Raw genomic sequence first — 14011 nt, 5'->3', positions numbered from 1 at the left:
TTAAAAATGAGGCGAGCTGCTGCGTTTTGGATCATCTGCAAGGGTTTGATTGTGGATACCGGTAACCCCATTAACAAAGCATCGCAATAATCAAGACTACTTCTCTTATGGATATACACCTTTGGATATGATCAGAACCAAAGCATCGCACCTTTTAAAAAAAGGTTTCTGTGCTTAGATGAAATCAGAATCTTTAATACTGTGAATACAAATGTGCATTCTACGAATGTTCTCTATAGAAACTAGGACAGATTTTAGTTTGATTCAGCAACAACAACAAAAAACAACATGTAACCGTCACATCAGACATGTACTTAACATGCAAATTGCTTAAAACCAAACAAATACAGTAAACTGCCCTGTGTAAGAAAAAAATCTAACATCATAGTTTTTTTATGTAACCATCAGTTCCTCCACTAGTTAACTGGCCAGTGTTGCTTTTAAAAACCTTAACATTGTTTTGAATGTATGTGTGGAGACAGACTATGTCTGAACTGAGAGGCCTGATCACTGCTTCTTACAAAGCCAAGAAAAAGCTTCAACAAATTGTGAAATATTAATATTATTATAAAATTTAATAGTATCTAAACATGACTTTCACACACACTGTAAAGTGAAGTTTAAAGCCATGACTTCATGCCTCTCTCTAGAGCCCAGCTCCAGACCTCGTCACCTTCATGGCACACCACCAATTTGCCATCATCAGTCGGATGACTGATGAGCCGCTGGTTTTACAGTTGCTCTCCAATGAGCTTGTGTCCCACCTGGGAGCATTAGTCTTATTGTACATGACCAGGTTGCAGTCCTCCTGCATACACAGGTGGAAAACATCTGAATTATCAGTGTCGGAAGCCCAGAAGGGCTTTCAGGTGTAGATGTCCTGTAGACACAAACAGAGATAATGTTATCAGAATGTGAATTCTGATTTTCTCTACTTTTGCAAACTGTATTGCGATATGCGTCTTGAGCACACAGATATTCTGAGTATCTCATCTCGAAGACAGCTTTATTGTTCCCATTGTTGGACATCAGGTAGTGTCCCCTCTGGAGCGCCTCATTTCTGGAAAAGAAGTTCCTGCTCATGACTGTGCAACAGAAACATCCAGTTATAATCTATAAAAGTTTATGTATTTTTCTGAAGTTTCGCAAAATTAATGCCTGTACTTCTATAGTTTATGAATGTTTGACTTTTATTTCTGCACTGATGTGTTGGTATCTAACCTAAATAACTATCTGAAAACATCATCCACCACTGTTGGCTTGTTACGTTTGGTTTTATATGTGTGCAAGTGAGAAAAAGAGCTGCTGGATATCTGTTGCTCACATTGACTTGACACTTGAACATACTTTAGACCCATTTTATTAGATGCTGATGATGAAGAGGAAAGAAACTTGTGAATGACTGACAATACACTGTACCATGATGATGATTTTTGTAGGAGGACCCAAAAGCAACACAGTGAGAGGGATGTGGGATACAGATCACTTTTATTTCTAAGGAAACGGGGAAAGAATAAAGAATTCTAAAACGGGGGCTAGGCTGAATAACAGTGAAAGTAAAAAAAAAACAAAAAAACACACAAACTAAGCACAAAATCAGCGATCCTAACAAGAAACTAAAATACCAAATCTGAACACAAGATATAACAGAGAACCACGGCTAATGAAACTAAAAAGCTCTCCAAAATCACAGAACACAAGCGCAGACTAGGGCTAGAATTAAATACTAAGTGCTACCAAGTGAGATCTGGTTAAAGACAAAAACAGGGCTACACAGAAAGACAAACAACATAATCAAACCTCAGACCAAAGCAGATAACAGAGGTCCATACAAACAAAAGTGAGGAGTCAAAAAAACCATGAGCCTGGGAAAACTCGAAGACAGGGTGAGGCATGTACAACAACAATGAGCCGAGACGAACTAAAGCCGTCAGTGAGTAAAGATAACGATCCAACACTGAACCAAGGGGAGAGCTGGGTTTAAAAAGGGCAGGGGAACAGGTGAACGCAATGGAGAGCGGTGATGATTGGTGAAGCTGGAGGCATGAACTGGCGACAGGAAGTGGAGTAAAAGAGGTACAAAATAAAAGTCCAGGGCAGGAAGTGAGCGCGAGTGTCGGATCATGACAGATACGTCAACTACTTATCATGTTAAGGGTCACAGGTCTGCCAGAGAATATCGTAGCTGTCATTAGGTGAGAGGGGTATGCCCTCGACAGGTCATCAGCCACTGAATATTACTACAATCAGTGGAGGAAATACAATATTCCCCGTCACTCTCACATCTATGGGCAACTCAGATTCACCAACCTACAGTAACTGCATGTGGGAAGAAGGTGGAGTACCCAGAGGAACAGGCATGGGGAGAACATGCAGCCAGCAGGTGGATTCACACTGGAGACCTTCTTCTTATAAAACTACTTCAAGACAATTACAAAATACTGATATTTGTACCAAATTCAAATTTGTAGACCTAATAAAGTCAAGGCCTTTTTAACAGTGCAGACCAGTAAAAATTGACTAAACAGCAGTTCTTTTTATAAAATTTTTCTTAACTTCCATTCATCTGCACATATTTGCCGTACTTAAGTTTTAGCTTGTTGTGTATGACTCACACACCACCATTTGTAACCACTTATCTCTGGGGAATATCTGGAAGCATCACACCATTGAGTCATGGGTGTTGGTTTTTTCGGACATCTAAAAAAAACATATTTAAACAACAAAAGCCCTTCTTTCTTCCCCCCACTTCCCTCACTGTGCACGCTGTGAAAACATAGATATGTACAACCTGTTCTCATACTGAGGAATGTTTCCTCATCTAATTTCTCCCCAGGGTTCTATGCAAAGCAGCTTTATCAACAACAAACCAGCCAATTTTCTTATGTTCCCACAGGTCAGCTTTTCGTTACGGTAACGAATAGTGTACAACCAGCCTCTAATTGAGGTTGTAGTTTAGCTGGACAACTCAAAATTCGAGATTTAAATAACTTTGCAATTGTTAATTTTAATTGTGAATGGTTGACTTGACATGAAAGGGCACAGGCTCCAGGTTCAAGTTGTTTGCAAAAATTCACTCATTCACTGTTCACTGCCCTAGATCTTAATCCTCTGTCGATCTACTTTTCCTTCTTGCACAAAACGTGGTTGTACGTTACTTCTGTGCTAAGTCGTGCATAAAACTTGAGAAATCCTTTGCAGAAAATCCTTTTGATGTTGACGATACGAGGGCATATTTAGAAAGGCAAAGAGACAGATGTAAGTCCTGCTCAATGAAGCATTTACATCTACCTCAGTGTATGTTTAGGTAAATGTCCATTCAACGGGCAGCGGCCGTTGACATTTATTATTAGGTAGGTCTTTATCAGGTCTTTATTAGGTAATCCAAATTGTCCCTGACATTGTTTCAAAAGTGTAAATAAAAATTGCATTAAAGTTCTGTAATTTCTGTAGTGGATATAATATTGTTCTAATATCCTTCCCCATGGTTTACAGCATGTAAGTGGAATAAACAACAATGTCAGGATCTTGTTGCGCTTCCTGTCCCTGGACTTTTATTTTGTGGCCCCTTCTCCTTACTTCCTGTCCCTGGTTCTGTTCACCCAGCTTTACCCTCGTTGTCCCTCATTGTTTGCACCTGTTCCACCCTCTATTTAAGTTCAGTCTTCCCTTCACTCCCCTGCCAGATCCTCGTCATTGTTAATGTGGTCTCTGCCATCGTGGGCACTGTCTTCATCGTGGTCATCATTGTCATCATTATTACCCTCACAAACCCCTCACAAACCCCTCAGGCTCGGGACTCTAGGTAAAAGCTGATAGTGTATTTTATGGACTCTTGCATTCGGGACTCTTATTTCTCCTGGACTTTTGTTTTTGGGACCCTGTGCAGCTTTCTTCTTTGGTCTGAGTTTTGGTGATGTGCCTGCTTGCTGTTTTTCCGTGTCGTTAGTTTAGTTTCTGTCTGTTAGTTTCCTTAGACTTCCTCGTTGTTTTCCTGTGTAGTGATTTTTGTTTGTCTGTCCCTTATTTATCTGGTTTCCCTCTGGTTATCAGTTTTCCTTAGTCCCCCTCCGTGTACTTACCTGTTATTAGAGTTTATGTTTATCCGAGTCTTATTTGTTTCCTGACCCTGTTGTCCTAAGTTATGTTGTCCTAAGTTAAGTTAATCCCCCTCATGTTCTGGTCCCTTTGGTTAGTCTGAGTTTTCTTTGTTCTGTAGCCGGTTCCTAGTATCCTCCTGTTAGGAGGTTACTCTGTTTACTATTTACATCCTTCAATAAAGCCTCTTGTTATTTGCAATCCCTCTTACAGTCTCTTCACTTGGGTCCTCCCTTAACCTAAACGTGACAAACAAATTGTAAACTCCAGTCCATAAAAGCCTTAACAGTCCTCGCTATGACCCCTATGTCTGTGCAAGCAGCGTATTATAACTCACAGTTGTTTTATTGTCAGGTGACTTCTAGCAGCCGTAGTAATTATGACAGAAACAAAGGAGGAAGTGTGAACGTGTGTGTGTGTTTCTTTGTTGAAATCATGATAATGAAGATTCTCCACTGTCAGTGCAGTGAAATGATGTATTTTACACAAGAAACACAACAGGGACAAACGGTTTTGCTTTGTGATCATTTCTTTTATTTGCTCTGTAACATGCAGGTGTATTTGTAACTCAAGCTGACTTCCTAAGAAATCACTTCATGCCTCTGTTCTGATTAGAGTTCCAGATTTCTTCACCATCCTTGGTCAGCACCAGAACCCCCTCATTTGTCAGATAAAGACTACAGGAGGTACAGCTGGGTCTCTGGGTGTTTGTGTGCCACCTGGGAGTGCCATCCTTGTTGTACATGACCAGGTTGCAGTCATCCTGCATGCAGAGGCGGATGGCATCTGATTTATAAGTATCTGAAGCCCAGACAGGCTTCCAGGTGTAGATGACAAAGTTCCCATCATCCTGCAGGACAAAACGGAGACATTGAAATGTACATTTTCAAGCAGAATTTCTTACTTTTGCATTTTATTTGCCACAAATCCTGATGAGTATTTCGAGTGCACTCACCTGGAAGATAGCCTTGAAGTTCCCGTTGTTGGACACCAGGTAGTCTCCCTTGCGGAGCTCTTGACATCTGAACAAGGAGTTCCTGCTCATGATTCTGCATCAAAAAAGACTGATATTAAACTGTGAAAATCCATTTGAAGTACAATTACAGGTACTTGTACATACAATATAAATGTGACTTTGGTCTCCAGTACAATTCAGAGGAAATTATTTTCCATCTACTGCTTGATTACATTTCTATTATGTGGTAACAGATGTAAGGACAAGAACAGATCAATATAGTTCAATCAAGTAGTTATTATAATACTGATATACAAGGAATGATACAGAAAACAGCAGCAAGTGTGTGTGTGAGTGTGTAATTTTCTGCTAACCAGACAGAAACAATAAAGGAGAAAAGGTTGCAGGGCTTCTTTGTCTGCTTGTATGTTAATCCATAGCTATGTGTCAAAAAATAAATCATATATTATCCACCATTTGCACATGCTTTATTTTGACACAAAGCTACTACATGTACATGTTTGACTTCACTCAGACAAATATTTCTTAATGATTTTGTAGAAGCTTCATTGTTCCAGTAATGAACTGAAAAAAAAATCACATTTATAAATGAAACTCAGTTTATCTGCACAGGTTAAATAATAAACTATAAGGACTCTACAGGAAGTTAGTCTTTCACATCAGTTTATCAAAGCATAGAGCAAACTTACAGTCTGAATGTTCCACCACAGTCAGTGAGTAAACAAGCAAAAAGGTGAAGTTAAATCACTGAAATTCACTCCAGTTTTATACAGTTTAGCTTGGGTGGGAGAGAATGGGTGTGTGCTTGTAAGGGGGGGGCAAAATTGTCATCCTATTAAGGTCAAAGCCTTTTTACCAAAGTGCCCAATGAAACTAACTAAACAGCATTTATTTTTATCCAGTTGTCAGAAGAAATTCTCACTCAAAGACGACAGAGTCCCTGAAATCTCGTTTTATAGTTTTACTTGCAGCAAGGAATCAATACATGTACTTTGGTACAGTATTGATTGCAGTCAACACTATTGGTGACCCTTTTTGTCAATTTCATTTTATGTTTTAATTTGAAATTTAATTAGTATTAGAAAAATTATTCACATGCCACAGTAAAAGTAGTTTGTGTACTGCTGTAACATACTCAGTATTAGTGAAGTTTTGTACTTTCACTGAAGTAAAATGGGACATTTACTTCAGTGTATGTGTAAGTAAATGTGTAAGTAAATGTCCCTTCAATGGGACATTCAGTAAAGACACATTAAGGTTTCAGTTATAAACATGAATTATTAGCAGTAAAGGTGATTCATATGCAGCAGAATTATTTCTTACTATTATTAGTAAGAAATGCGGAGCTCTTGACATCTGAACAAGGAGTTCCTGCTCATGATTCTGCATCAAAAAAGACTGATATTAAACTGTGAAAATGCATTTGATGAAGTACAATTACAGGTACTTGTACATACAATATAAATGTGACTTTGATCTCCAGTACAATTCAGAGGGAATTATTTTCCATCTACTGCTTGATTACATTTTTTTTATGTGGTAACAGATGTAAGGAAAAGAAAAGATCAATACAGTTCAATCAAGTATTTGTTATTACAGTACTGAAATACAAGGAATGATACAGAAAACAGCAGCAAATGTGTGTGTGTGTGTTTGTGTGTGTGTGTGTGTGTGTGTGTGTGTGTGTGCGTGTGTGTGTGTGTAAACCAGACCAGATGAACAGTTCTTCACCTCTGCCCCTGCTCAGACTCAGAAACTCCCTTAGTTTATCACCATTCTCTTACGTATCCACCGTTTCCTGTTTCTCTCCTCCTCTGTGCCAAACATTCTATCACATGGAATAATTTGCCAGTTTTGGAACAAATGTCCAGATCATCCAGACGTATTCTGTTATCACTGTTGCACACACACTTCTCGTGTCCCTGATCAACAACGTGTGAAGAAACACAAAACAATAAAGTAATAGTCTGCATAAGTCCATATAATACTATAATATAATAATATTTAAGTAAGTAAGTAACATATATTAACATATATTAATACCATTATGTAATATTGTAATATACTGTGTGTAATCCAACACTAACCACCACAATTATATACTTATGTTCATACTTACATACAATGCAATGAAAGCTCTGCTACCTCCAGCTCTGCCTCCTGACTTTTCTTCAGTGCCACTGTCTCTAAGCAACATCGCTGTTCTCACCACCGTCTTGAACACCTTTCCTTTCATTCTCACTGATACTCTTTTATCACACAACACACCTGACACTTTTCTCCACCCGTTCCAAGCTGCCTGCACTCACCTCTTCACCTCTTTTCCACACTCTCCGTTGCTCTGAACCGTTGACCCTAAGTACCTAAAGTCCTGCACCTTCTTCACCTCTGCTCCTTCTTCTGTACTTCTCCATCAGCATCCTCAAAGCAAATACTGCATCTGTTGTACTCTTTCTAGACATGAAACCATATTGCTGCTCACAAATGTTCACCTCTGCCCTTAGCCGAGCTTCCACTACTCTTTCCCACAACTTCATTGTTTGGCTCATCAGCTTTATTCCCCTATAACAGAAAAACAGACTACTACTATAAAATATACATTAAACAATAATATAGTAACAAAAATGTCTCCCTTTAACAGTACTTATCTGGCTTTAACAAAAAATAAAGTGCACAAAATTATTACTAGAAAATAAAGCAGCTGTTTTAATAAATTAAATAATTTCCTTTTTGGTATACTGAGCTTCTAAACAAAGTGCACACAGTATCCAATAACTAAACAAAAAAAAATACACTATTAGCTTTTTACCTCCAAAGCCCTATGACAGAGAACCACTTTTGATGCTCTGTCATCCTGTTGGAAACTACTTAGTTACAAGTTTTTGTTCAGAAACAATAACATGTTATTGCCAGTACAATTCAGAGGGAATTATTTTCCATCTAGTGCTTGATTACATTTTTATTATGTGGTAACAGATGTAAGGACAAGAACAGGTCAATATAGTTCAATCAAGTACTTGTTATTACAATACTGATATACAAGGAATGATACAGAAAACAGCAGCAAGTGTGTGTGTGTGTGTGTGTAAACCAGACCAGATGAACAGTTCTTCACCTCTGCCCCTGCTCAGACTCAGAAACTCCCTTAGTTTATCACCATTCTCTTACGTATCCACCGTTTCCTGTTTCTCTCCTCTTCTGTGCCAAAAATTCTATCACATGGAATATTTTGCCAGTTTTGGAACAAATGTCCAGATCATCCAGACTTCTGTTATCACTGTTGCACACACACTTCTCGTGTATGACAACGTATGAAGAAACACAAAACAATGTAGTAATAGTTTGCATAAGTCCATATAATACTATAATATAATAATATTTAAAGTAAGTAACATATATTAATACCATTATGTAATATTGTAATATATGTAATCCAACACTAACCACCACAATTATATACTTATGTTCATACTTACATACAATGCAATGAAACAAGAAACAAAAGAAACAAAAAAAAATATTTTTCTGACTAACCAGACACAAACAATAAATAAGAAAAGGTTGCAGGGCTTCTTTGTCTGCTTGTATGTTAATCCATAGCCATGTGTCAAAAAATAAATCATATATTATCCACCATTTGCACATGTTTTATTTTGACACAAAGGTACTACATGTACATGTTTGACTTCACTCAGACAAATATTTCTAAATGATTTTGTAGAAGCCTCATTGTTCCAGTAATGAACTGAAAAAAATCACATTTATACATTTAACTACTTACGGTCTGAATGTTCCCCCGCAGTCAGTGAGTAAACAGAGGCCAATTTTCGTTAGGGTAACACGAATAATGTACAACCAGCTCTAATTGAAGTATAGTTTAGCTGGATAAATCAAGATTCGAACGCCACAGTAACATCTAGAGGGAAATTTCATTACTTTGTTACTACTGCTCCAAAAGACAGTAAGAAACAAAAAACACCTCCATCAATACAAAAGAAATTATACATAAAAAAAAAAAATATTAAATAAGATTAAAATAAAATGATGTTTACCATAGACAGGGTTGGTATGCAGTGCAATAAACAGTAATGTGTAAGGGGCTGGACCCAATGAGGCGCTAGATACAATTCAGTTTAAGAAGTTTATAAAAAAAAAACAAGATAGTTGGTAAAGCTGTAAGGTATTAGTTTAAGGGTTGGACCCAATAAGCCGTTTGACACAACTACTCAGTTTAAAATAAGGTTTATTATAAAATATAATAGTTGGCAGAACACGGTGGAGATGTTTTAATTCCTCCGACTCCCTAGATGGTGCTGAACTCCAGTCTATGAGAAAGGACAAGAAGAGGAGCATCTTGACAGTGACTTGAGGGATATTGTGTCTGAACATGAAAACAAAACTTACTAAAGTCAGTGGGAGGATGAGGGGAGGCTAGAGGAGAAGCAAAGTTCTTATGGGGAAGAGTGGAGTATGGTCCTGGTAGAGTAGACGAATCTTGAGATGTGGCGGGGTTGAGTAACCTTGATGATAGGGTACGGAAAATAGTGGGAGGAGGGACCGCTGGGGAAGATGTAGTGATCTGGATCCGTAACACAGAAGCAGACCTGGTAGTGAGCGTTAGAGGTGGGCGATACTGCTAAATTTTGTATTGATCCAATACCAACTAAATACAGGGCAGATATCGAGGTTTTTTTTAATTTTTAGCACACAATATAAATTACATTTACTTTCTTGCATAGGGGATATCACTGTATCATAATTCTGAAGTGATTGCATAATTTTGCCAAATCTGAATACATCTGTGATTTGTGTTGTGATTTGCTCTTAGTGTGCCTGTAATTAGTCATGTGTGAATTAACAAAAAACAGGACATTTTCAAATATGAAAAAATATATTATTGTAATAAACTCAATATGCAAACATGAAACTGCATGAAAATTACAAGACTGGTAATAAAATTAATAACAGAAAAACAGACTACTACTATAAAATATTAAAGAATAATATAGTAACAAAAATTTCTCCCCTTAACAGTACTTATCTGGCTTTAACAAAAAATAAAGTGCACAAAATTATTACTAGAAAATAAAGCAGCTGTTTTAATAAATTAAATAATTTCCTTTTTGGTATACTGAGCTTCTAAACAAAGTGCACACAATATCCAATAACTAAACAAAAAAACACCAAGCACTATTAGCTTTTTACCTCCAAAGCCCTATGACAGAGAACCACTTTTGATGCTCTGTCATCCTGTTGGAAACTACTTAGTTAAAAGTTTTCGTTCAGAAACAATAACATGTTTACATTTTTCCCCTTTTAATGCACTTCTTCTGTGGCTTATTGACTGTCCGGCCTTTGAGAAAATCCTTTCTGCAGATACAGATGAAGCAATGACTCCCAGGTGTTTCTTGGCAAGCTTACTAAGAGAGGGAAATGTTGGCTGATTAATTTTCCACCAAAGTAGTGGAACTTGGTCACGTGGAATTGGTTTCTCTTCTGAGAAACGGCGCATTTCAATTATGACATCAGTGCTAGTCGTACGATGCTGCTGGGATGCAAGGACGCGAGTCAAATCCCTGCTGTTGGCGCTGCTGAGTCACGTGATGGTAGAGCAACAAAACACAGCAGAGCAGGGAGGGGTGACCAATGTGCGTGACGTGCGAAAGGAGCTGCATAATCTTTGAAAAAAATAATCATTTTAAATATTTCATGCAAAATAAATAAAATCACTGGTTTAAAAAAGCCCTTAATATCGATATTTTGACTTTTAGATCGATCATTTTCGGTATGTAAAGGGGTTGTGGTGAGCACGTGGAACGTAGCCGTGGTGAATCTCAGATCCCTGATAGTGAAGACCCAAAAAATCGAGTAGTGATTCAGTGCATAGTCTCATAGTTCTGGATTCTATAAATCCCCCACGTGACACAAACATGGTTCTAAAGATATTCATTCTTAAAGTGGATATTAACTTGGCGGAGTCCTTGATACTTAAAGTCTTGGTCCACAAATGGTGCACATGAAAAAACCTTCAGTGGATATTAATTTGGTGAATAGTAAATGTTCTGCGCTTATATAGCGCTTTTCTACCTATTGGCACTCAAAGCGCTTTACACGGCTTCTTATTTACCCATTCACACACACACATTCATACACCGATGGGGGAGCTGCTGTGCAGCTGGCCAACACTCACTGGGAGCAACTAAGTTGGGGTTCAGTGTCTTGCTCAAGGACACTTCGACATGTGACCGGAGGAGCTGGGGATTGAACCAACAACTCTGAGATAGGTGGAAAACCGCTCTACCTTCCTGCGCCACAGTCGCCCTAAGGTGAAATCCTTGATACAGGTAACCTGAACATATGATGGATACTAGTCTGAGTTCCGTATTAGCGTAGTAATGAATAATCGCATAACTTAGAAAGCAGATGATCTGGCAGCTTGGTGAGGGAACTGAGGAGGTATATTACTAGAGTGTTGAGAGCAAGTGAAGCTAATTGCCGGTGATTAGTAAAGCGGGGAAAATCTTTGATTGGACCAGGAACAGGAAGTGGCTACAAAATAAAAGGGGGAAGGGAAGTTGGTGGTCCTGAAAAAAGCAGGATGGAGATGTAGTAAGCCCTCCATCTCGCTAGGTGGTGTTGTACTTCAGTCCATGAGAGACAAGAAGGTGAGAAGCTCAGCACTGACTTGTGGGATATGGAGTCTAAAATGAACAATACTTACTAGTGTGGGTGGGGAGACGAGCGGGTCTGGAGGAGAGGAAGGGGTCTTATGGGGAAGAGTGGGTAGGAAACGGTGGAAGGGGGGTCCACTGGGGAAGATGTAGTGGTCCATAATGTTTCCCTTAAGTTTTCCCTTACTTGTCCGTCACCATAACCAGACACAGTTACCTGTGTATAATCTAATGCTTACAGTGAGCAGATGTGTGTGTGTTTTTCTTTGTTGAATTAATGATAATGAAGATTCTCCACTGCCAGTGCAGTGAAATGATGTATTTTACACAAGAAACACAACAGGGACAAACACAGTTTTGTTTTGTGATCATTTCTTTTATTTGCTCTGTAACATGCAAGTGTAACTCAAGCTGACTTCCTCAGAAATCACTTCATGCCTTTGTTCTGAGTAGAGTTCCAGATTTCTTCACGATCCTTGGTCACTACCAGAACCCCCTCATCTGTCAGATAAAGACTGCAGGAGGTACAGTCGGATTGGTGTGTGTTTGTGTGCCACCTGGCAGTGCCATCCTTGTTGTACATGACCAGGTTGCAGTCATCCTGCATGCAGAGGCGGATGGCATCTGATTTATCAGTGTCTGAAGCCCAGACAGGCTTCCAGGTGTAGATGACAAAGTTCCCATCACCCTGCAGGACAAAACAGAGACATTGAAATGTACATTTTTAAGCAGCATTTCTTACTTTTGCATTTTATTTTATACAGATCCTGATGGGTATTTCGAGTGCACTCACCTGGAAGATAGCCTTGAAGTTCCCGTTGTTGGACACCAGGTAGTCTCCCTTGCGGAGCTCTTGACATCTGAACAAGGAGTTTCTGCTCATGATTCTGCATCAAAAAAGACTGATATTAAATTGTGAAAATACATTTGATGAAGTACAATTACAGGTACTTGTACATACAAGTACCTGTAATTAAGTATCATATAAATGTACCATATAAATGTGACTTTGATCTCCAGTACAATTCAGAGGCAGTTATTTTCCATTTACTGCTTGATTACATTTTTTATTATGTGGTAACAGATGTAAGGACAAGAACAGGTAAATATAGTTCAATCAAGTATTTGTTATTACAGTACTGATACTGTCCAGACTTATTCTGTTATCACTGTTGCACACACACTTCCCGTGTCCCTGATCAACAACGTATGAAGAAACACAAAACAATAGAGTAATAGTCCATATAAGTCCATATAATACTATAATATAATAATATTTAAAGTAAGTAACATATATTAATACTATAATGTAATACTGTAATATATGTAATCCAACACTAACCACCGCAATTATATACTTATGTTCATACTTACATACAATGCAATGAAACAAGAATATTTTTCTGCTAACCAGACGCAAACAATAAAGGAGAAAAGGTGGCAGGGCTTCTTTGTCTGCTTGTATGTTAATCCATAGCCATGTGTCAACAAATAAATCATATATTATCCACCATTTGCACAAGTTTTGTTTTACACAAAGCTACTACATGTACATGTTTGACTTCACTCAGACAAATATTTCCTAATGATTTAGTAGAAGCCTCATTTTTACAGTAAAAAAAATCAGATTTATAAATGAAATTCAGTTTATCTGCACAGCTTAAATATAAACTATAAGGACTCTACAGTTACTCTTTCACATCAGTTTATCAATCCACATCAAAGCATAGAGCAAACTTACAGTCTGAATGTTCCACCACAGTCAGTGAGTAAACAGAGGCAAAAAGATGAAGTTAAATTACTGAAATTCACTCCAGTTTTATACAGTTTAGCTGGGGTGGGGTGAGAATGGGTGTGTGCTTGTGAGGGGGGTTGGGGGTGGTGGTGGTGGGGGGCAAAATTGTCATCCTATTAAGGTCAAAGCCTTTTTACCAAAGTGCCCAGTGAAAACTAACTAAACAGCATTTATTTTTATTCAGTTGTCAGAAGAAATTCTCACTCAAAGACGACAGAGTCCCTGGAATCTCGTTTTAAAGTTTTACTTGCAGCAAGGAATCAATACATGTACTTTGGTACAGTATTGGTACAGTATTGGTTGCAGTCAACACTATTCCATTATACACATAAGAGTACAAGCCACTTCTTTAACTATGTAAAACAGATAGCAGTAGGTTATAAAAGGAACAAGGCTGCTTCACCAATTGTGGTTTCTTATCAGTGGAAACAGTTGAGATGGTTGCCAGTCTCTGAGGACGATGCTTCCTGC

General features: G+C 38.2%; 2 protein-coding genes across 2 annotated transcripts; both read right to left on the bottom strand.

Annotated features, from left to right (window-relative positions):
- Positions 1 to 4584: 4584 nt before the first annotated feature.
- On the bottom strand, positions 4585 to 5867 carry LOC137105032 (B-type lectin plumieribetin-like). The gene is made up of 3 exons (XM_067486987.1): positions 5764 to 5867; positions 5054 to 5147; positions 4585 to 4948 (listed from the first exon to the last, which is right to left on the bottom strand). The coding sequence occupies exons 2-3, from the start codon at positions 5141 to 5143 to the stop codon at positions 4688 to 4690; spliced, it is 351 nt and encodes a 116-aa protein (XP_067343088.1). The 5' UTR covers positions 5144 to 5147; positions 5764 to 5867; the 3' UTR covers positions 4585 to 4687.
- Positions 5868 to 12093: 6226 nt separating this feature from the next.
- Positions 12094 to 13593, bottom strand: LOC137104456 (B-type lectin plumieribetin-like). The gene is made up of 3 exons (XM_067485651.1): positions 13487 to 13593; positions 12539 to 12632; positions 12094 to 12433 (listed from the first exon to the last, which is right to left on the bottom strand). The coding sequence occupies exons 2-3, from the start codon at positions 12626 to 12628 to the stop codon at positions 12173 to 12175; spliced, it is 351 nt and encodes a 116-aa protein (XP_067341752.1). The 5' UTR covers positions 12629 to 12632; positions 13487 to 13593; the 3' UTR covers positions 12094 to 12172.
- Positions 13594 to 14011: the final 418 nt, after the last annotated feature.

Source organism: Channa argus, chromosome 19 (assembly GCF_033026475.1).
Source record: "Channa argus isolate prfri chromosome 19, Channa argus male v1.0, whole genome shotgun sequence".
Classification (NCBI taxonomy): domain Eukaryota; kingdom Metazoa; phylum Chordata; class Actinopteri; order Anabantiformes; family Channidae; genus Channa; species Channa argus.
This window is presented reverse-complemented; position numbering and strand designations above follow the sequence as displayed.